Genomic DNA, 22261 nt, shown 5'->3' with positions numbered 1-22261 from the left:
GACGCAGAGTGAAACCTGTGATTTCTGCAAACAGGCAGGTTTGCATGGGAACAATGATGAGCTGGTAGTGACGCACCGAGCCCACAGCTGGCTGGACATTTTCTCTTGGCTCTTCACTTTACATAACTCCTTTTGGGGTGGAATAGTGTTTGTTTCCTTTAGCTAATGCTAAAAAAATAAGAATATTTTTAATATTGAGTGTATAAGTGATGTCTCTTCTTTCATTGTTGTAGAAAAATGGGCTAAAACAACATAAATCATCTTTAGAACCGTATTTGTTGAGACAAATTATCTCCCGGGTGTAATGATTATCAGAGGCAGATGTCAGGAGTTGCAATTGTCTCCTTAAAACGCTTCGTCGTGGATAGTTAGGAGAAAGAGCTTCATGTTTGAAGTGTTTTGCGGTGAGATTATTCTTGGTATCTGTCTTTATTACTTTACTGTTTTGCTTTAGATTCATCAGTCCTAATAAATTCAGACAGGGACTTTTATTAATTAATTAACTTATTTATTTCAGAGATTACTCAACCTGGTGACTTCCCAAAGGGACACGTCGTTCACTTATCGCCCCCTGGTGGTTGACGTTCACACCTGCAGACACTGTGTTAATAGGTTGCACCGAGCGGCTCTTTTTCTTCCTGTTGTTTCTGAATTATTCAACAGTTTGGCTGCGGTCTCTGCGCACTAACAGCCCTGCTGCCTCATCCGCAGCAGCTTTTATGTTTTGTTTTAATCAACAAGTTTTAATATTGTCAAGAGCTCAAAAGCGTGCAGAGCAGAAGCTGTTTAAAAATGTATGCTCAAATAATTGGTGGAAATGTCTTAATCGGTTCAAACAGGCTTATTCTTTAGGTTTCCTTCTGGGTTGAGCATTGGTACGTCAACATTTTTAAACCCAGACCTTAATGGTTTAGACTTAAATCCGTTTAAATGGTATATGTATAACATAAATGTGCAATCAATGACAAATGCATGAAAGGAAGCACAAAAACAATCCAAATTCTCCAAATGCGTAAAATGTATCTTTATCAAACTCTGCCCTCTAGTGTTCAGACAGTAAAATGCACCCACAGCTTTACAAAACATCACTTAAGCTTAGTGTTTGATTCAACTGTCTTTATATTTACAGTATTTTATATATTTAAACATCCTATTTACAATGATTAATAATAATGGATGGACTGCGTGCTGCTGAAGATTAAATATGTGTGTTAGTTTTATTATATTTTACTCCTCAGAACAGCACCTTATGTTGGAAAACAGTGATTTCCAATTAAAAACGTGACTTGCTGAAGCAAAGCAATTGTTTTTCTTGTGATTTAACGACATCTCCAGTCAAAAGCCAGTTCCGAACAGCAGGGTCCGTAATTATGTAATTTGATGTAATAACGGCAACCATTCCGAGAAGGTCACATAAGTGAATGTGAGGTCTCTGTTTTAATGCTCCTAACAGGGCTCCTGCGGCTCCTGCTGGGCCTTCAGTTCTGCCGGGGCGCTGGAGGGCCAGCTGGCCAAGAAGACGGGTCAGCTCATTGACCTCAGCCCTCAGAACCTGGTGGACTGTGTGAAGGAGAACGACGGCTGCGGAGGAGGATACATGACCAACGCCTTCAACTATGTGCAGCAAAACGGAGGAATTGACTCAGAGGAAGCTTACCCTTACTTCGGAGTGGTGAGAATTTATTCATTTGTTAAAGGCTTGTTAGCTTTACAACTAAAGATTTTGATTCAGTGCAGAAAATGAAGCACACTCTCACTGTCAGTGATCAGATGTGTGGATATTCAAACAGTATTTAACTAAATCAAACCAGTTTGTATTCACGGTGGCTTCTTCGTGGTATCCAGAACCGATTGATGTGAAAACACGGTTAAACAGACACAGGTTTTAGAAAACGCAACGAGATGGAAAACAGAAAACGGGTGGACCTGCATTTCAGCATTTTTGGCTTGTGACACAGGGCGGTGCTGCAGTCGGGTGGTTCTGCTTTTCAGGTTGTGGTTCCGTTTGGCTGATATCAGCGCAGGCATCGGGTCCGAGGAGTCTCTGATAATGTTGACAGTAAGACTAAGACGCTCCGTTAACCATTTCAGCCTTATTGCAGCTGGATAATGACCCGCTTTCCACCACCGGCCTGTGGAAAGTTGAGGGGATGCTGGTGGAGAGTGTTTGTCCAAGTGAAAAGGGGATTAAATGGGAAAACCCTCACTTAAAACACCAAAACCAAGAGAAATTAGCTAATTTTTTTAATTTAGTGAATACATTTTTTTATTCCTGCTTGTTTTAAAATTTTATAATTAATGCAGAGATTTAGACTTCACTTCAGTGATCCAGCATTGGACGCATATATATTGAATCTCTCAGGGATTATGCGTGACCTCTGGTTTGATTTTGCTGAAAGCCTCATTTGGTGGATTTTACCCGAGTCCTCTCTACCTATAATTTGATGGTTCTGACGGTCCAATGAAGAGGAAAAAGGGTTATGAGAGCTTCTGACCAAGAGTGAAACTGTAAAGATCACACGGTTCTCCCTTTGTCTGTCAGGATGACATGTCCACCAATTCACGTGTCCTAATCTCATAAAAAGAGAAAGCAGTGCTTTTTTTCCCCCCCCTGGGAAACGTGACCAAGCTGTGAATCAGCAGAAACGATGAGGAAGAAACTGTCCTGCAAGCAAACAAATAATCCTCCTTCATCATTCAGTCTATAGTTGGTTGTTTGACCTGTAGGAACGTGATTTAGCCGGGTCATGAGAGACGGACATCTGGATGTGACTTCATGACGTGTTGAAAATGTAATCATCGGCTATTTATTTCATTCAAGCGTGATTAAAAGCGTTTGAGTTAAGAACCCCCCCTCTCGTAGCAAGATCTGAAACTCCCCCAGATTCAGCACCTCTGGAGTTTCTCACCCTTTGTTTTGCGTCTGCAGGACCAGCCCTGCCGCTACAACTCCTCAGGCATGGCCGCTCAGTGCAAAGGCTACAAGGAGGTGCCCAAAGGAGATGAACGGGCGCTGGCGGTCGCGCTCTTCAAAGTGGGCCCCGTGTCTGTGGGCATCGACGCCACCCAGCCCTCCTTCCAGTTCTACAAGCGAGGTCAGTGACCGTCGGCACCTTTACGTCAGCGAAAGCTTCAAGGAAACACAAAGCAGACAGTTCAAACCTTTCATTTTACTTTCTTTCAAAGTGAGACTTGAATCAGTGGAGCCTTTGATAGTAGTGCTGGACGATAACATAGTGACAATATATATATATATATATATATATATATATATATATATATATATATATATATATCAATTGACAGATGTATATCGTTGATTGAAAAAAAGGTCTATAAAAGGTCAACAGGATGACAGTTTTCCTTCCTTTTGCATTCTAGACATGTTAGTTGATATTTCAGTCATTACATCCTCCCAACCAATCACAAACAGACCCAGGAACGCTTTGTCCCCTTCAACAAGTTCAGAGAGCACCTGTTCCTTTTTAAAAACATGTAGTTTTGGTAAAAAGTTGGTTGAATAAAGAGTTGAGTTTGAATTAAGTGTTTGTGTCTGTATCTAAAAACAGGTCGTTATGCAACAGCATAAAATGGCCAGGGCTGCACTTAAGATCTATGCTTTAAATTTGTTGATAATTATTGCTAACGATAAATATGATTTATATGTTATCGATATGCTTTTCTTTCTATATCGTCCAGCCCTAGTTTATGTTTTATATGCACAAACGCCTTCAACAATGAATATTTATTTAACATTTTATTAGAGATCAATACTCCGCCTACCGCAGATTCTGCCTGACTTAACTGGATCCTGTAGACAGCAGAAAGACGTCTGAAGTCCGGTCCTTTCTTACCTGTAACTAACGGAGAAAAAGTCTGGATTATAAAAAACTAATTCAAGTATTTTTAGACTAGGTTCAGTTAAATGAAAAAAATTTTGTTTTTAACTTTGGGGTCTGTCAAATCTATTTATACTCACCGCCAGATGAGAAAATTCTAAAAACAGAGAATTAAACGTGTGTATTTTTCATAGGGTTTGAAGCTGTGCGTCTCTCATCTGTGACTTTTTTTTATCCCCCCCCCCCCCAGGAATTTACCACGACCCTGACTGTAACAAAGAGGATATCAATCACGCCGTGCTTGCAGTCGGCTACGGTGTGAACACCAGGGGAAAGAAGTACTGGATCGTCAAGAACAGGTGGGGCTCCTGGGCTCTCCCAGCAGCACCTGGTGGCTCTCGGTGGCCCCTGAATGATTCGTTGTGTGATGTTGATTCGACGTCTGTCGGTTGATCGGTCGGTTCGGACAAACCGATTAACCGAAAAGGCCGGTACGCTCCTGCCGATGTTCACCCTGGGCTGTTCTTTGTCTTGTCCCGACAGCTGGGGGGAGACCTGGGGCCACAAGGGCTACGTCCTGATGGCCCGTAACCGTGGCAACCTGTGTGGCATCGCCAACCTGGCCAGCTACCCCATCATGTGAACGGACGAGTGTCGGGAAGGAGGGAGGACGACCGGGACGCACTCGGACTTTTAAACGCCACTACAACAAAGTGTTTGCAAATATTTGCACCTCGTGGATTTCGTGAGGCGTTGCGTGAAAACAGGATGTAGAAAACATTGCTGGGCAATGGAAGTTCCTCCCTCAGTTCTTTTTTTTTTCTGTCATGGTCATGTGTTTTGTTCTTTTGTTCAAGCACTTTTTCTAATGAATAAAATGCAAACTGGTGTTTTCTATTGAAATGAATAAAGGTTTACGTTTGAAATTTAAATCATCTCTACTTATTTATTGCTGACACCAGAAATATATTTTGTTAAACAAACTCCACATATTACTAAAGAAAAATGGTGAGATGAAATTTGCACATCATTTTTTTAAACCCAGACCTGAATGGTTTAGACTTAAAACCGTTTAATTGTTATATACATACCATAATTATGCACTCAATGACAAATGCATGAAAGGAAGCACAAAAACAATCCAAATTCTCATAGTTAGGTCTCTAATCCATCCGCTTACAATGTCTTTATCAAACTCTGCTCTCTGGTGTTCAGACCGTAGAATGCAACCATTGCTTTATAAAAACATTACTCACGTTTAAAGTGTTTGATTCAACTGTCTTTATAATTACAGTATTTTTTATATTTCTAATGAATACAATGCAAACTGATGCTTTCCATTAAAATGAATAAAGTTTACGTTTCAAATTTAAAAGATCTTTACTTATGTATTGCTGACACCAGAAATTCAGTTTTTTTAAAAACAAACTCCACATATATTACAAAAGTAAAATGGTGGGATGAAATCCTTTTCCCTTTTAGACTGGAGCGCAGTTGTTATAGGATATCAGCTTTAACTTTGAAGCCAAATAGTATTAAAAGGGTTTAAGAAATAAATGATGATTTCTCTCTTGAGTTTATCCAATAAAAGTTTATTTGGGGTGATGTAACCACAAGGCCTCAATAAATCCTTTGAAAATGGTAAAAATGGTAGCTAAAAAAAAATCACTCTTCAATTCAATTTTATTTATATAACGCCAATTTATGAAACATGTTATCTCAAGGCACTTTCCAAAGCCAAATTCAATCAGATTATACAGAGCGGTCAGAAATTTGTCCTATCTAAGGAAACCCAATAGATTGTATCAAGTCTTCTTTGGTATGACACAGTCATCAATCAATCAACCAATCAAAGTTTATTTATATAACACTTTTCAACAGTCTATATGGGGCACAAAGTGATTTACAAGCTAAAATACAACCAAAAAGATGCTGAGACAAAATAGATAAAATATAAAAATGAATAGGATAAAAAGAGATAAAGACAAAAAAAGTTTATAACAGCACAATTCAAAACCATTTTAAGAGCTATATAGAACAATAACCATTTTATTGATTAGTCTAGATAGTGACATTCAGGAAGATTTCTTTTTTCGACAGGATAAATGTCACAATAGGGGTTGAAAAAATACAATTTTTGTCATGGTCTCAATTTTTCAGATCAGATTCAGATTGATGTGAACACTTTAGATCTACTAGAAGTTGTTCATACGTTCAGACATTTTATAGTTTAGATCTGCAGCAATAGCATAATTATACATCCCAACACGAAACGCTGTGGAATATGTTAATGATATTCCACAAGCACGCGTAAAAAGAAAAAGAAAATCTGCAGAAATCCAGATTCATGCTTCTGGTAAACACAGCACACTAACATGCGGTCTCAGAATGCAGACCCAGTTCTGTTTTTACCCAATAGGGAATTAGAAAACCAGGATTGCTTAAAAATAGAAGAGGAAATGTTTACCAAAAGAAGCAAAACTTTCCAGTTTTGTGCCACTGATTGGCACGAATTTCCGACAAAAGTCTTGATCGTCTGAAAAACCTGCAGTGCCGCATCAGTTTTTACTTTGTTTGCCACATCCTATTTTGCAATTAACTACCACCAAAACACGTTAGTCATGAACAGAGTTGGTTTCCACACGTTTTACCCTTAAAAATGTGGAAAGATTGCAGTTTGAAGGCATGAAAGTTTCACATTGTTTTCAGAATATTGCACTTTTGTTTGTCGTGGCATGACTCAGCCGTCTATAGGTTCCCTTTCTCTGCTCTGTTAAAATGCAACGAAATAGGCCAAACGCCATAAAAAAGCAAACGTGAGAACTATTAAATTTGTTGAAATTTTAAAGTACTGACATTATGTGAGGAGGAAATGGCAATAAATCATCCATTGATTAAAGGAGCATCTTTAAAGCGAAACTCATATCATTATTGTCAGCATGTTGTTCTCAGAATACCTCTGAAACTCTGTATCCTACCAGTCTTTCTGTAGTATAACATATATATTGGTTTAATTGACAAATAAACAACTAAGGGGTGACATAATGGTTTAAATTTTGAACTATTATGACCATAATCCTCTTAAAAATGGCCCAACAGCAGAAAACCTGTAAAGCAGAAATTTATTTTGTACTTTAACTTAGAGGTTTATTTTAAACCAAAACAAATTTTTTGATAAGCTCATATATCAGATTTTAAATGAATTAGGTTGGAAAACTCCTGTTGTTGTTTTAAATAATATATCACAGAAGAAAGAAGCGACTTTGTTTTAAAATCTTCACATTACAGTGCTGCTCACGAGTGCGTTGAATGCTACAAGCGCTCACGGTTTAAAAGCGTGTTTTCCTTCGACGTTGACGACCCTCTCAGAGATTCCTCCTTGCAGATCAGAAAGCCGCAGACCTCCCGGAACCGCTGCAGACCCCTGACCTTCGACCAAAGACTCCTCGGGGTCAGCCTCTCATCTTGACCTCCACACTTGAGTCCAGAGAGCCTTCCAGTAGGAAGACCCTGAACCTAAAAGTTTGCGCTGGCCTTCGGAGCTTTTTCAGAGACCTTCTTGACCTTTTCTTGTTGCGAAGACGCGTTCTCTGTTCCGAGAGTAAGACAAAAAGAAAATAAAAAACAGAAACGGAAAAAATGTAAGCCTGCCGTAAATCACGACCCAATGGAGGTATGCTGATATAATGTGTCCTATGTTTATGGTTCTGATCTTTATATTGCCAAATTATGATGTTTGAGTGGCTGATTCTGTTCCCAATAAGCGTGCTAATAGCCTACAAGCGCTGCTTCCCATTTAAATTTCCCCACCGCTGCTTGTGTCCGTGTTGGGATGAGATTTTATTCGCACTGTAAATGCAAACTAATCCATGAAAGTTCACTCTACGCAGTCTGCACTAAAATGCTGGATTTTGCACACAAGTGCCAGAGCAAAAGTGGAAGAGGGAGAACCAGAATCCTCTACAAGTCAAAGAAAGAATCGTGTCACCACATGAGAACTGGGGCCCGGATGAAACTGTTCTGTATTATTATAACGGGCCAGATGTGTAAGCTGCTTTTAGGTGTAATTCTTGCTGGACCTTCTGCTTCTGGGTCGACCTGCTATGCCTCAATAAAACATCCTGATCACATCTATCTACATTTTGTAAACATTAAACAAAGATGCACATTAAAAGATGACAAGCAGGTCTGACTGTAGGTGAAGACGAAGTTTTCTGTAGGTCTCTGATTGAACTCCACATAGGGTTCCCCCCAAAAAATAAAAAATAAAACAAAAAAACAAAGATGAGGATGTGCTGAAAAATCATGGAATCTTGTAGATCTACATATAACTTGGGATATTATTGAAACGTTAATTCATTTCATTAACTCATTATATAGAATAATTACACACAGACTGATGTTTTCAAGACAATATTTCTGTTCATTCCGATAATTTTTCCATTTGCAGACAAGCACAACACGTAATGTAAGATCAGAACATCAGATCAGAACAATAAAAAATATTTTAACACAGAGATGGGCTTAAGGAAAAGTCTTTAATGCCCTTCCTTTGACAAAAGGCACTTTTAATCCACCAAAGGCGCTTCATCAGGGCGCACAGTGTTGATTGATGTTCCTCGACGCTGCTGCCTGATTGTCCCACCATTATCGCGTCGGTGCTGTGCAGCTTTGTGTTTCGAAAGAGGAAGAAGCGCGACAGGTCATGTGACTTTCTCTGCATAAAAACCAAGCAGGAAAGAAGAGTGTGAGGAAGTGCGGCGCAGAAACAGCGATGGTTCGGGTCCAGAAAGGTCAGTGAAGTCCAGCTGGGCTGCTTAGACCAGACATTTACGTTCACCGTTTCTAAATTCCTCCGAGGAGCGTTTTTGCCTTTACTTTCGATTTTGGGTCTTTTGTGTTGCGTTCAGGTGTCTGTCCGTTTTAGGGTCGCTGCGACCAGCCGGAGGCGCGGCGCTGCGCAACAACTGGTGCCAGACACTAAAACGCACTATCCAGCTTTACAATCTATGTTTTCTTTGTAAAATCTGGCGTCTCATTTGGATCCAGGTTCACACTCAAGAGTTGCTGTATCACTTACATTTTTTTCTAAGGAGTCCGTTGATAAAGTATTTATTTCCTACTTCCTCTCTATTTAAATAGTAGCTTACATGGTTCAGTTTTACCATCCATCAGTGTCTCAGGTGAATTAAAACATTTTAAAGTGAGAGCCAGTCATGATGGCAGCTTTGTTTTTTTTTTTTTTTTTTTCCTGGTATCTCGTCAGTTTCACATCTGGTCACAAGATCAGATTGTTCCCTCATTTGAGGTTTTTTTTTTTTTCTTTCTTCAGTACAGTTAATGTAACAAAGTAAAATTTTGTGGAAGTGATACATGCTGACAGTGAAGCTCTTTCTCAGCAACATATACTGATGACAAAATGCAGATGCAGAAGAAATGTTTGGAAAATGTGACTGGGTCAAAATATTGAAACCAAACTTGTTATAATGAAACTGGATTCCTGTTCCAAATCAATGTGGTACCTGAGGGGTACAATGGACTTTGAACAGGCTGTTCCTCAGTGGTTTAATGTCTTTAATGATTATGTCGCTTTGCTTGCTTTAATGATTATGTCGCTTTGTGATTATGTCGCTTTTTTTTATATATATATATATATATATATATATATATATATATATATATACTTGTAAGAATACAGCATTTAATCATCCAGAGAACAAAATGAGTCAGTTTTCCCTTGCCTGTCTCTGATCGGTGATCACCAATTATGATTTCAGTTTAAATTATAATTGATTTTATTAAATCAATCATAATTGAGAAAAAAAAAACAATTTCTTCATTTTCTGTTGGTTTCCAAACAGTGTCCTCCATCAAAGTACTATACGCAGCAAATATTTAGACGTATAGAAGCAGCACAGGATGTACAACTAGCATAATTATTATAAATATGTTCACTCAATGCTATTTTGTTTGTTCAAAAACGTTTCGGTGACCAAGAACCGTGTATTACTGTGGACAGATTTTTAAATCTTGTCAAGAATAAATACCATTTCCTTTGTCCGTTCTGTGCAACAAAAAAAAAGCGAGTGCTGAAAGTCCTCCAAACAAACCAGCCCTCAGTCATGATAACAGCGGTATCAGCAGTAAAGATCACTCAAACACATCAATTCTGTTTGTTTTACCCCAGTGAAACGTTAACTGCTCGCTTTACATACAATTGCGGTACGATAAAGATTTCCACGTCAGGTTATTGTAGATTGTTTGGTCCTGTTTTGTAACGGCATGAGTGGTCCAAAACAGGAAGAGCACAGGAAGTCTTAAAAGTCTTCTTTTGCAAACACATCTGCAATTTAAAACCACAAGGAGCCCCAAAAAATCGGCACCATTTGTAACACTAAAATTTAAAATTAAACCTTTTTCCTCTAATCATCGCCACGTAAACAGTGTGAGAAACATCAGGACAGGCGCCGTTTAGATTTAATAATAAGGTAAGTTTGCACCTCTTTGATATGAGTTGGTGACTCACTGTCAGCAGGTTTGTTTTTCTTGTTTTGCACCATAGAGGAAAAGGTACTAAATGTTGTGGAAAACCACACCTATCCACTGATTGGTGTTGCTGCTCTTTTAGTGCAATGACGGGCATAAGGCCTACTTAAAAAACCACTTCCTCATCTACCCTAGCCTGCAAAACCCAGATCTCCTCTTCCCTATGCATTGTTGGTTCTGCGTACCAGTAGACCTGCGAGTTCGGTTTCCTCTGCCTAACTTGTTAAAGAGACGTAACGTGGCTCAGAGAAGGTGAGTCAGGAGTTAAAACCTTTGACGGGGTTAAGGAGGCGCTGATTCTTTGTGCGTGGGTTTTCGTATCGTGACTGCTCGTCTGTTTTCTTGGCCGGGCAGGTTGCTTCTTCGCTTTAGCACGTCTGCCTCGTCAAAGGTCGGATGACATCCTGTGTGTGTTTGCAGGCACGATGCTGGGGAGCCTGCTGCTCGCCTCTCTGTGTGTGGGGGCAGTAGTCTCGCTTGACAGCAGGCTTGACGACCACTGGGAGCTGTGGAAGAAGACTCACGGCAAGGAGTACCAGAACGAGGTATGCAAATCCAGATGTCTAGGCAACGCAGATTGTTGCATGAATGCCAAGAGCCTGCCTCCCTTTTCTGCCTCCCTGCTCACAACAAAACAAAAACCCTGTCCGCTGTCCCTGCAGGCTCCTCCAGGAGGCGTGAAGGCCTCATGCAGTCACTGCTGGGGACATGAGCGTGATTTCGATATAATGTATGCTAAGAGCCGCTTAGAGACGTCTGAAACCACGATGTGGCAAAACACTCCGATGCCATTGCTTATGGACATGTTTCAAAACGTCTGAATGTTGCAAAGCGCGCTGTTGGAGATATAATGAAGAACTGGAACGTTTTGTATAAAAACTGGCAGTAGCCAAGTTCTTATTGCAATATTTCTGACACAATAATGATAATACAAAACAACAAAATGATTAAAAAATTACTGCAAACAAGCTTAAATCGGAGGCTATTAGACTTTAGTTGAGACGTTTGGACACCTTTACAGGAGTCTGCTGTTTTTAAGCACATGGAGGCCCTTCCTCCTAGGCAAATTAATGATTTGCTCATGTAATTTCTTTGGAATTAGTTTCAAAGCAGGAACTCATTCCAAATAAATCACACGAGCAGTCCCAAAACGATTCAGTTATCCAAGTAAACAACTCTCACCGAACAACAGACTGTAATGACCCAAGGGAGTGACAGGTGGGTCATTGTTTTGCACCTCCTTTTGAGAACACTTCCTGCTTTCAAAACTCGTTCCAATGAAGCTACAATGGACTCCATGTGCTTAAAAACAGCAGCGCTCCAACTCCAGGTCGCGAAAAACTGGGTGAAAGTCCGGTTGCCTCCAAATCCAGTCTGAGAATTTTCACAGGCATGCAAAAAAAAAGCAGGAAAAAATATATAGCTACAGAATAATTCCAGTTTTCCAATAGCCAATTACCACCTGTGATTACCATCAGTGAAGAGGCGTAAAAATCTAAGGCACAGTTGTTTCAAAGTACGCAGAAGACCACAGAACATTTGGACAAGCTAGTGAATTACTTGAAGAATATAGTTTTGTAGAATGACACCAAAGTTGAACTCTTTGAGTATCACTGATCATCAAAACGCCATAACAGTGGAGGTTTGTAGTCGGGAGGGGGGGGGCTTAGTGGTGTGGGGCTGTTTCTCACTGGTAGATTTTGTATAGTTTAAGGAAGGATGAGTCGAGATGTTTATTCATTGTTGATAAGAGTTTTAAAGTGGAAAAGCAGGTGTAATTTACTCTCAGCTGGTTTAACAGAAAGACGTAGAGCTGCCAGGATGGCTGTAAAGAACTCGGCTGGAATCCACTTGACCCCCAAAACCTTTAAGATTTGAAAACTGGTTAAATAGACCGGCCCAAAATCCCACCTGAGCAATGCACTGGACTAAATGAGACGTTTTGAAGCTTAGTTTACCAACACAGGCTTTTATAGAAAGCATTCAATATATTTTAGGGCCCATTGGTTTTATTATATATGTGGATTAGCTGAGTTGTTACCAACAGCCAGTATAAATATCAATGTCAATAGAAAAATGTGGATTTGTCCGATACGTCTCCGTACATTTCTTTTGCCTCATTGCACCCCACACGGTGTGCCCTCTACTCACTTCCCTCCAGCAGAACACCAGATTCCCCAGAACCAAAACGTCGACCACATGGAGCAGCCAAGCAGGAGCTTTCTTTATACCACCCCAAAACTTTTAGTTCTTTTCGTTTGCTCGTGCATTTAGGAGGAGAACGTGCACCGCAGGGATCTGTGGGAGAAGAACCTGATGCTTATTACGACGCACAACCTGGAGGCTTCAATGGGGTTTCACACCTACGACCTGAGCATGAACTTCATGGGAGACCTGGTGAGACTTACCTCTTTCTCGTTACTTCTACCGATTTCATATTTAGTAGTAAAGGCGAATATTACAACAAGCAACATTACTTACTTAACTTTTTTTGGGGGACATGAGCCACTAATTTGAGCCGGTGAAGTAAAATCTAACGACCTAGGAAGACCTGGACTAATTGTTGCCTAGAAAGCGTGGCTGGTTTTGCTCTCAGCTCAGAGTGGAGCATCGCATAACCTTTATTCTCTGATATCATCAGTCCAAGTATAGTTCTGTTGAGACTGTGAGCATGAAGCAGCGCTCAACGTTCACCACAGATAAAACTCAAGTAGAGCACAAGCAGGAAACCAAGACCAGACTGTACAGTAAACGCCTTGATTAAAAAAAAAAAAAACAGTAATCTATTTATGTAATGCGTTTTGCATATGATTGTTTGAATAACAGTTTAACAGCCTGTGCCTGTAGGCTTCCAGTATAACCAGCAAATCGTTAATGGATTCTGAACGTTGTCACATTTAGGTTCCGCCTGAGTTTGCTGAATGTTCAAATGATGGTGCATGTTTGCAAAAATAGTTTACAAACAAAATCCTACTCAAATGTATTGAATACGCTGAAAATGTTAAAGACTTAGCTTGCCTTTGAATCGGTGACGAGGGGTCTTGCTGCTTCAGCTAAAAACCACTAATCAGGCCCGAAATCTGGGTGTAGTGATGGAGTCAGACCTGAACCTCCAAAAGCATCTAAAGACAGTTACAAGGTCGGCTTTCTATCACCTGAAGAACATTTCTAGGATTAAAGGACTAATGTCTCAGAAGGATCTGGAAAAACTAATCCATGCGTTTATATTTAGTAGAATAGATTACTGCAACGGTGTTTTCACAGGTCTGCCTAAAAAGTGGATCAGACAGCTGCAGCTGATCCAGAACGCTGCTGCCCGCGTCCTCACTAAGACTAAGAAAGTAGAGCACATAACCACAGTTCTAAAGTCCTTACACTGGCTCCCTGTATCTCAGAGAATAGACTTTAAAATCCTTCTGTTAGTCTATAAATCCCTGAATGGCTTAGCACCTAAATACATCACAGACTTGTTATCAGTGTATAAACCATCCAGACCACTAAGGTCTTCTGGCTCCAGTCTACTCTGCATACCTAGAACCAGAACTAAACACAGAGAAGCAGCATTTAGTTCCTATGCTCCACTTATCTGGAACAAACTTCCAGAAAACTGTAAAGGTGCGGAAAGCCTGAGTTCCTTTAAATCAAGATTAAAAACACATCTGTTTAGGATTGCCTTCAACTGTTCTAGTTAACTGAATCACCACTTCTTTTTTCTAATTTATATCTACATTTTATTCCTACTTGCTTTTATTCTGTTTTAATTTGCTATATTTTAATCATGTAAAGCACTTTGCATTGTCCCTGTACTGAATTGTGCTATATAAATAAATTTGCCTTGCCTTGCCCTTGTTCCTAAAGCTTGGGTACATCATTTTCCACGTAAAAGTTGGGATTTATTTAAAAAAGAAAAAAAAAAAAAAAACTTAACAGGAACATGTGCGGTCCTCAGGGCAACTCTGGCCCATGCGTACGGGGAAACCGGTGATGCAGATGGTGCAGTGGTGAACTGCAGCCAAACCACATGATGATTCCTCTCAGACGTTGAATTTTACTCCATATCAGACTTGAATCATCGATCGACTTTGTCATAAACATTCAAGACCACAGTGTTATTCATGCCTACGCTGGTGACACATAACTATACTTAAGAACCTTTCAAATAAATAAAAAAAATGCCCATAAGCCTTCTTAAATGTTAAGTCAAAATCCAGTAAGCAGCTGAGAAGAGCTCTTTAAGGAAAAACTCTGGTTAAACAGTATTTTACATTGTTATCTTCTGAGACACTATCAGTGGCAAACTTAATAGGCGAATACAATTTATTTTAGATCTAAATGTGCCAGGAGTATGAATAATTTGGGGCTTGACTTTACTAGTTTAAAGAAAATCTTCATGGATTTGTCTCCAAGTGTAAGATCATGTAAAGTGAGCACGGTGAATTATATGCAGAAAGGCTTCCAGGGACTCACTTTTACTTTTTCCAGGGCAGATAAAGTTGGTCAGTCACCCTGCATAAGAGGCACAATCATATTTTTATGAACATTTATTTAGAGGAGCAGGTAATAGTAAACTGTCCTCTCAAAGGTTTAATCCATAAACAGCAACAAACAATTTCAACGTTCCTCCAAATGCCGCCCTTGCTTGTAAGGAGCACAATTATTTACTGACTCTAAGAAAAGATCTGTTTCAAATGTGTCTTTATCTCAAACCAAAATCTAGCATACAATATCTTCCTCTGATTTAAAACAAATTATCCACTCTGCTGTGGGAGATCTCAGCTGTTGTGCCGTACCTTAAAGCAAATCCGTCACCAAACATGGCCGTATCATCTTAAGAGCCAAACCTAAAGGCTGCTCTCAGCTATTTACGAGATTCCCTGAGGAATCAGCCAGAGATCAGAATTGGCCATCTTTCATGGACTGATTGTGATCAGTAGCCCAAATATTGGAAAATCTAATTTTTCTATCCCCTAAATTTAATAACACTAAGAGCTAAAACTATTTCTGACCTATAATATATGTAACAAATAAACCATCAGCATGGTCTTTGATGTACAGCATATTTCTAGTTTTATAGAATGTTTTATCAAGGTTATAACTGGAGATAATCTTATAATTCCTTTAGTTTTTTTTACACTAAAGCTTATTTCTCTATCAAAGGACCTGCAGCACATCACTCTTTATTTGTCAGCTTCAGCAGAAAGAAAGAAACTAAATGGGATTAGCAGGTCAGAGCTCACAGGAAAGGAGAAATTGGCCTCAGTCATTAAAAGGTTCAGGGCATTGCTAAACTATTTTAAACGTGATAAACAATAAATATGTTTGTTTTTTTTTTTAGCTAATTCTGACAACAGCAGTCGTAGGTTATAAAAATTAAATCCGTAAACCACTATACAACTAGCTTTACACCAAATGTAAATAATCATAATAAGGTGATAGGAAATTATGTCATGGTTTAAACTAAAATGTGCTTTAAATGTATTTAACCGGAACACAGGATATCCACAAAAACAACTCTGGAAAAAAACATGGCATGCATTAAATAAAAACCTTGGTGCTTTTTCAGTGTTAATAGCAAAGCTTCATATTTACATATTCCTCTCTTCTCACTGTAGCTGCTGCAACTATCTGTGTTTAGTCTGATAACTACGGAATAAATATGCAGGTCTAAAAAGCTGCCCATCACTTTACTTTTGACTTCAGGAATTAAGTACACAGATGATCTATCTATCTCTTGACTTCCAACATGTGTTTTGTTCTTGCTCATAGAGTCAAGAGGAGATCCTGCAGTTTTATACCACGCTCACTCCTCCTACTGACCTCCAGAGGGCGCCATCTTCCTTTGTCGGGGCCTCAGGCGCTGATGTGCCTGACACATTGGATTTGAGAGAGAAGGGTTTAGTCACAGCTGTAAGGAAGCAGGTAAAAAAATAAAATGAGATTCATACAGATACAAATAAAAATGAAAACTTCACTATAAATTTCCTTTTTTTTTAACTCATTTCAGTTTGAAATGTCACTGTTTCTGTTCACCTTTACCAAATACTTCCTGTTCGTTGTTGTTGTTGTTGTTTTAGTCAGTTTCTGCTGGGTCGTGCTCAAAAGCAGCTTATTATGGTCTGAATATATGTATCTCACCTGCCGATACAGCCTTTTACATTCAGCCTTCTTTTAAATGCAGGGTGCCTGTGGCTCCTGTTGGGCCTTCAGTGCTGCAGGGGCCCTGGAGGGTCAGTTGGCCAAGAAAACAGGAAAGCTGCAGAACCTCAGCCCTCAAAACCTTGTTGACTGCTCCACCAAATACGGTAACCATGGCTGCAATGGAGGATTCATGCAGTAGAGCTTTCCAATATGTCATCGACAACCAGGGTATTGACTCTGAGGCTTCATACCCATATATGGGACGGGTGAGTAATTTAATTTGATAAAGTCACATAAGGAATATATTTTTTTCCTCTCTCAGTAATGATTTAAAGGACTTTACCTTTAATAACTGTTGACATATAACTTATATGACTGCTCATCCTAAGGAACAGACTAGACAGGGAAATTAAATTTGTTGTCTGCAGTTTCATTCAAGAACCACAGAGCTCCTGAAAAATATGCCCAGATTTCTACAGCAGGAACTGATTTCCTAGTAGCCCATAAATGATCTGTAAACATATTTAGTAAATTACTATACCAACTTTGTTTTACACAGGAAGGCCCATTGAGATTACAGATCTGTTTTTACAAGAGAGACCAGGTCGAAATGGAAAGCACAGAAATCAGAAGTAAATAAAGCAAATATTTTTTAACATGCAGAATTAAAAAAAAAAAATCTAACAGAATAACATAGCTATTTAATCAGTGAAACAAATGCATTCTTCCTGAGCTATACTGGGAGTTCACCTGAAGGAGTTTTCGAAATAAAAACAAACCAGTCATCATCAAATAGCTAATAATCACCTGAGACAGCTAACTAAATCATACAGAATGCAGTTGGGATTTGCATTTGAAATGTAAAGAAGCGGGATTCACTGAATCAAGACCCCTATAAGTGGAAGAAGCTGGATGTACAGTATAGCAGGTCATTCAATCATAGACAGAAAGGTGGATTGAAACAGGTTGTTTGCCTTTGAAAAGAACATAAAACATGATTTATTTGAAATAGAAAAATTTTTTTACCTTCTTAACTAAATTATAGATATGATAAAATATGAGTGACTAAAAAGCTTTAATTTATTTAAGTGCTTATCCTTTCCAATCATCTATCGTCTAACTTTCCAAGATTTTCACATTTTCACTAGTGAGCTTTTGAAATAATCATAAACTTTGTTTTCCCTGCATCTAAAAAACAGTTTTATAACCTCTTTAAAGCTTTTTCTACTAACTAAAATACACTCTGTAGTTCCTGTTCTGCAGAAGAAGCAGAATGATGGTTTCATCCGCATTAAAATGCAATGTTAGGTAGTTTATGGAAGTAGAAAATAAAATACTGGAAGAAGGGGCTCTGCGTACATAAAACCCAAACTAAAGTCTTTTGCCTACATTTAAAGCGCTGTGTGGTGAAAAGCTAATATTGCACGTTAATCTGACACACTGTAAAACATGGTGATGCAGCCTGAGCTAATATTTTTTTTTTTTAGAACCACATTTGGCTGCAGTTACAGCGGTAAGTCTTTTGGGGTGTTGACCATTGTCAGATTTAGGTCTGACATTTGACCGGAGTTTTTTTCACAGCTTCAAATTCTTCGATCCAAACCCTTCTATTGCAGGTCTGGATTTAAATTTATGGACTTCTAGAGACTAAAGTCCAAACTTGAGAAAGAAAACAGAGATTGGGTGTAATTAAATATGTAATTAAAACCCAGAATTCACGACTTTAACACAGATAAGCAAATGGAAGAATGGACGCTTCCTGCAGGCACTGTCTATATGGTCCTAAATTTGCAAAAAACACAGATTTTACCACAGAGGAAACATTGTGACTGCAGTGTGTGTGTGTGTGTGTGTATGTATGTGAACAGCAGGACTAAGTTAAGCCATTCCCTCCAAGCTGTAGACGGCAACACTTTTAACTCGTCTGTGGTCTGCTGTTAATGTCTCTTTGGAGCAAACGTAAATTAATGGCAGCAGACAACACGTTTGTCCTGCGGGCTTCAGTTGGTTCGCTGCTGTTTGTGTGGAGGAGGAGAGCAGCTCTGTTGGCTTAGGTCTCGAAAACAAATCGCAACTTTGTGATGTGCGATTCTCTCACACGCCACGAAGGGCTGAACTTTGGGTTCTAAGCAGGATTTGCTGAATTTGTTTCAAAAAGTTTTCAGGAGAAAAATTGTGTCTTTGATTTCTGTAATGCATCGACTCAACCTCTATGTGCAGCATTTAGGGGATTGGTGAATCTCAACCACCAATTTAAAAAAATCCAACTCTGTGGTTGAAATTGTCATTATTCACATGTAAATCATAGTTAAAATTATACTAAAGCAAAATATTTTGTATAGTTATTAAAGTTTTCCCAAATCTGTTGCAGTCAGTTTGCAGACGCTGCTCATTATATAATCTAATTCCCCCTGACTCCAAATTATTGTGTCAAATTTCCAACAAAAGAAGGCTTTAAGAAATACATTTATTTTTTCATTTGTGTTTTTTTTCAGCTCTTTTTGTAATATAATTACATGCATCATCCAATATTCTTGAACTTTTTTTTTTTATTTTAGGACCAACAATGTCAGTACAACCCTGCAACTCGAGCAGCAAACTGCTCTCGGTACGACTTCCTGCCCGAGGGCGATGAACAGGCTCTGAAGGAGGCAATCGCTACTATTGGACCCATTTCAGTGGCAATCGATGCCAGGCGACCCAGATTTGCTTTCTACAGGAGTGGTAAGTTGGACGTAATTAGATGACATGGTTTTAATAAATATTGAAAAAATACTTTAAAAAAATTGTGTATACGTTTAATCTTTGTAGGAGTTTACGATGACTCGTCCTGCACCCAAAACGTGAACCACGCTGTCTTGGCCGTGGGCTACGGCTCCCTAGGTGGACAAGATTATTGGCTGGTAAAGAACAGGTGAGTGCTGGGGTCACCTTTAAAAATATCTGATTATAAGTTTGTTCACTGAGGTCAAAATGCATTTATTTGTATTCAGTTTACCACCTAAACATTTAAACTAATATCACACTTCCACCACAAACTAGTTCCTGTTAATTTATAATATTTTGTACATAATAAACTTTAAGTAGCTCATGATGTCATTCTCCAACCAACACACTGATCATATCATTGCATCGCATTTGATCCTTGTCCTTTGTCAGCTTATTTTTATAGTCTTAATTCTCTTCTGGTATCTTAGCTCCCATAAACAGTTTTATGTTTTTATTGTGCCTGAATTTCCGGACAGATGTTCTCATGCACATGTTTTAATTTTTAGAAAGCAAAACGCCTTTCAAACTTCAGCTTAAACGCGTGCCATCTGACAACTCGAGCCACTAAAGTAACTCCAGCGTCTGTCTGTCATTTCAACTCTTTACTAGTAGATTGTTCTAAAAGAAAAGTTAGCAGTGACTGAACACGTTAAGCTGCGCTACATTCCTGTGCTGCAAACCCACATGCAGACTCCCATCCAGTAACACCAAAATCAAGATGGTCTCCAGTTTCATATTAAGTTTAAAGGTACATAGCCATGTTATATGCTTTAAAAAAAAAAAAACAGACCAAAAATCATTTGATCATGATAAAATAAGGTTATGTACACCAAGCCTCCAGCCTGATAATGTTTTAATGGTCCTTTGTGTGGATAAATTGCCCCCGCACTGGGCGTGATTAGCAGATATAAACAGACGTGGCAGCACCTAATGACTGTATCGCAGAATTATGACAACGCCAGTTTGCTTATGATAAATCTCTTGTAAATAATGCCGAACCGAGCCAGACCCTCTGCAATGCCTCGCAATAAAGCACCAGCTCAGTGTGATCGAAAACCAACCGTTATTAATTAAATAAAACAGCAACTTTAAGAGCCTCATATCAGAATGTTTACACACATCAGTCAACTACGTGGTCACATCTGAGCCTCGGCAGGTTTAGCGTCCGCTTCAGTGAACACCAACGTTCAGACTGGATTCCCAGAGACATTCCAGGCTTTCCGCTCTTGGAATCACATACTTTTGCTTTTTTTTTTTTTTTTACTAGATCTTGGACCTTTCTTCATTGTTTCACCTGGAGATGCTAATAGCCATTAGCCACTTCCTTGTTTTATCCCCTGCTGTGCATGTGCAGTACTTACTTCCGATAAAATTATAAATAAACACAAGAGGCTTTGTCTATGAACAAATTGAGCAAAAACAGAGCATAAAGCACTAAATAACAACTAATGTGCCAGCAGGATGATAATCTTGTATGCAACCAGAGTGAGCTACTGACAAATACATTTAATAGAAGGTGAAATAACATGGCTATGCACCTTTTTAAAGCAATAACAAATGCATTATAAGCAGGTTTAACATGAGGGGAGAGGCATGATTGTGAATAGCTGTGAAAAAGCTGAACTGCACCTGGGCCTTTGCTCACCCAAAACACACAGCAGTCACCAAGCGCTCACCTTGAGGGGAGAAATGCATTTGCTCTTTTCTGCATAAAACGCTGATCATACCCCTATTTAAAAAGTTGCAGTTTACGTCTTTAATGCTGAAAAAGAGTGCTGAGCACTGTTCATACCCTGCAATAACTAGATTAAAAATACATGAAGCAGGCAAAGCAGGTGTAGTCAGTTCCACACCTACAGAACAGGGCAAAAGGAATAAACCAAAGAACGAAACAAAACAATCTAAGATATTGGTGAAGATTCCCAGTCATCCAGGTCATGATTATTACAAAAAAGTAAAAAAAAAAAAATAAATAAATAATTGACTTTTTTCCGAAGTTTGAAGACGTTTCGCTTCCCATCCAAAAAGCTTTTTTCAATTCAAATATCTGGAATAGTGTGGAGTTGCAAGCTTTATATTATTGGCCAAAAAGTATTGTTATGGCTTAAATAACATGCAAATTAAACCGAAAACTGGTCATCATGTTTGTCCCACAGAGGGAAGTTAAAAAGAAATCCTACATTTTCTGTTGTTAAGATTTATAAATGATAAATTCAGATTTCTTTACATTAAAAGATAACTTATACGAAGATTGGAACCACTTGGAAATGCTTTCAGCATTAGGCTTGACCGTGTGTGCAGAAAATGATTTAACTGCGTTTGCTGCTTTTTCTCACTCTGTGCCTCCAGCTGGGGAACTTCTTTTGGCGATCAGGGCTACATTCGGATGGCGCGCAACAAGAACGACCAGTGTGGGATTGCTCTGTATGCCTGCTACCCCATCATGTAACTTTAAAGGGAATGGACAAAAGTCTGTAAAACTGTCATTTATTTTGCTGTGTTTTAATACAAGAAATCAAATACGAAGGTTTAAAAACTGCACATTAGATGTTTTTTTTTTTCCCTTTGCAAACTTGATAAGGTTTTAAATTTTTAATCTACATGAGTAACCAGAGACATTGTTTCTAGGACTGTATGCTGGTTTCTTTGTACCTGTGTGTGTATATTTTTTTTAATACTACAATAAAAAGATTTATTATTGATTAATCTTTCAGATGTGGTTGCAGGTACACAAGTTTGTATTCTTCTTTGCACTTCACGAATCAGTTTTATTTGACCATGATTGTGAACACAATCAAGCAATTTAACTTTGGTTACAGCACTCACACGGTACATTAGCTACAGGTCTATAAATACAATCAATCAACTTTTATTTATAGAGCCCAAGGTGACCAAAGTCTTTGGGTATATTTTTGTTAAATGGAATTGAAGAAATTATCCTTTTTCAAATAATGTAATGTAACAATGCA

The 22261-nt window shown here is 38.8% G+C and overlaps 1 protein-coding gene across 1 annotated transcript; it reads left to right on the top strand.

Annotated features, from left to right (window-relative positions):
• The first annotated feature begins 8593 nt into the window (after positions 1–8593).
• Positions 8594–22005, top strand: ctss2.1 (cathepsin S, ortholog2, tandem duplicate 1). The gene is given in 9 exon segments (NM_001309993.1): positions 8594–8632; positions 10806–10930; positions 12660–12782; positions 16152–16304; positions 16564–16721; positions 16723–16789; positions 19082–19247; positions 19335–19437; positions 21642–22005. Coding segments are annotated over 9 exon segments (1014 nt in total). The 5' UTR covers positions 8594–8613; the 3' UTR covers positions 21742–22005.
• The last annotated feature ends 256 nt before the right edge of the window (positions 22006–22261 follow it).

Source organism: Fundulus heteroclitus, chromosome 3 (genome assembly GCF_011125445.2).
Source record: "Fundulus heteroclitus isolate FHET01 chromosome 3, MU-UCD_Fhet_4.1, whole genome shotgun sequence".
In the NCBI taxonomy this organism is placed as follows: Eukaryota; Metazoa; Chordata; class Actinopteri; order Cyprinodontiformes; family Fundulidae; genus Fundulus; species Fundulus heteroclitus.
The sequence above is the reverse complement of the archived record's forward strand: the minus strand, read 5'-3'. Positions and strand labels throughout refer to the sequence as shown.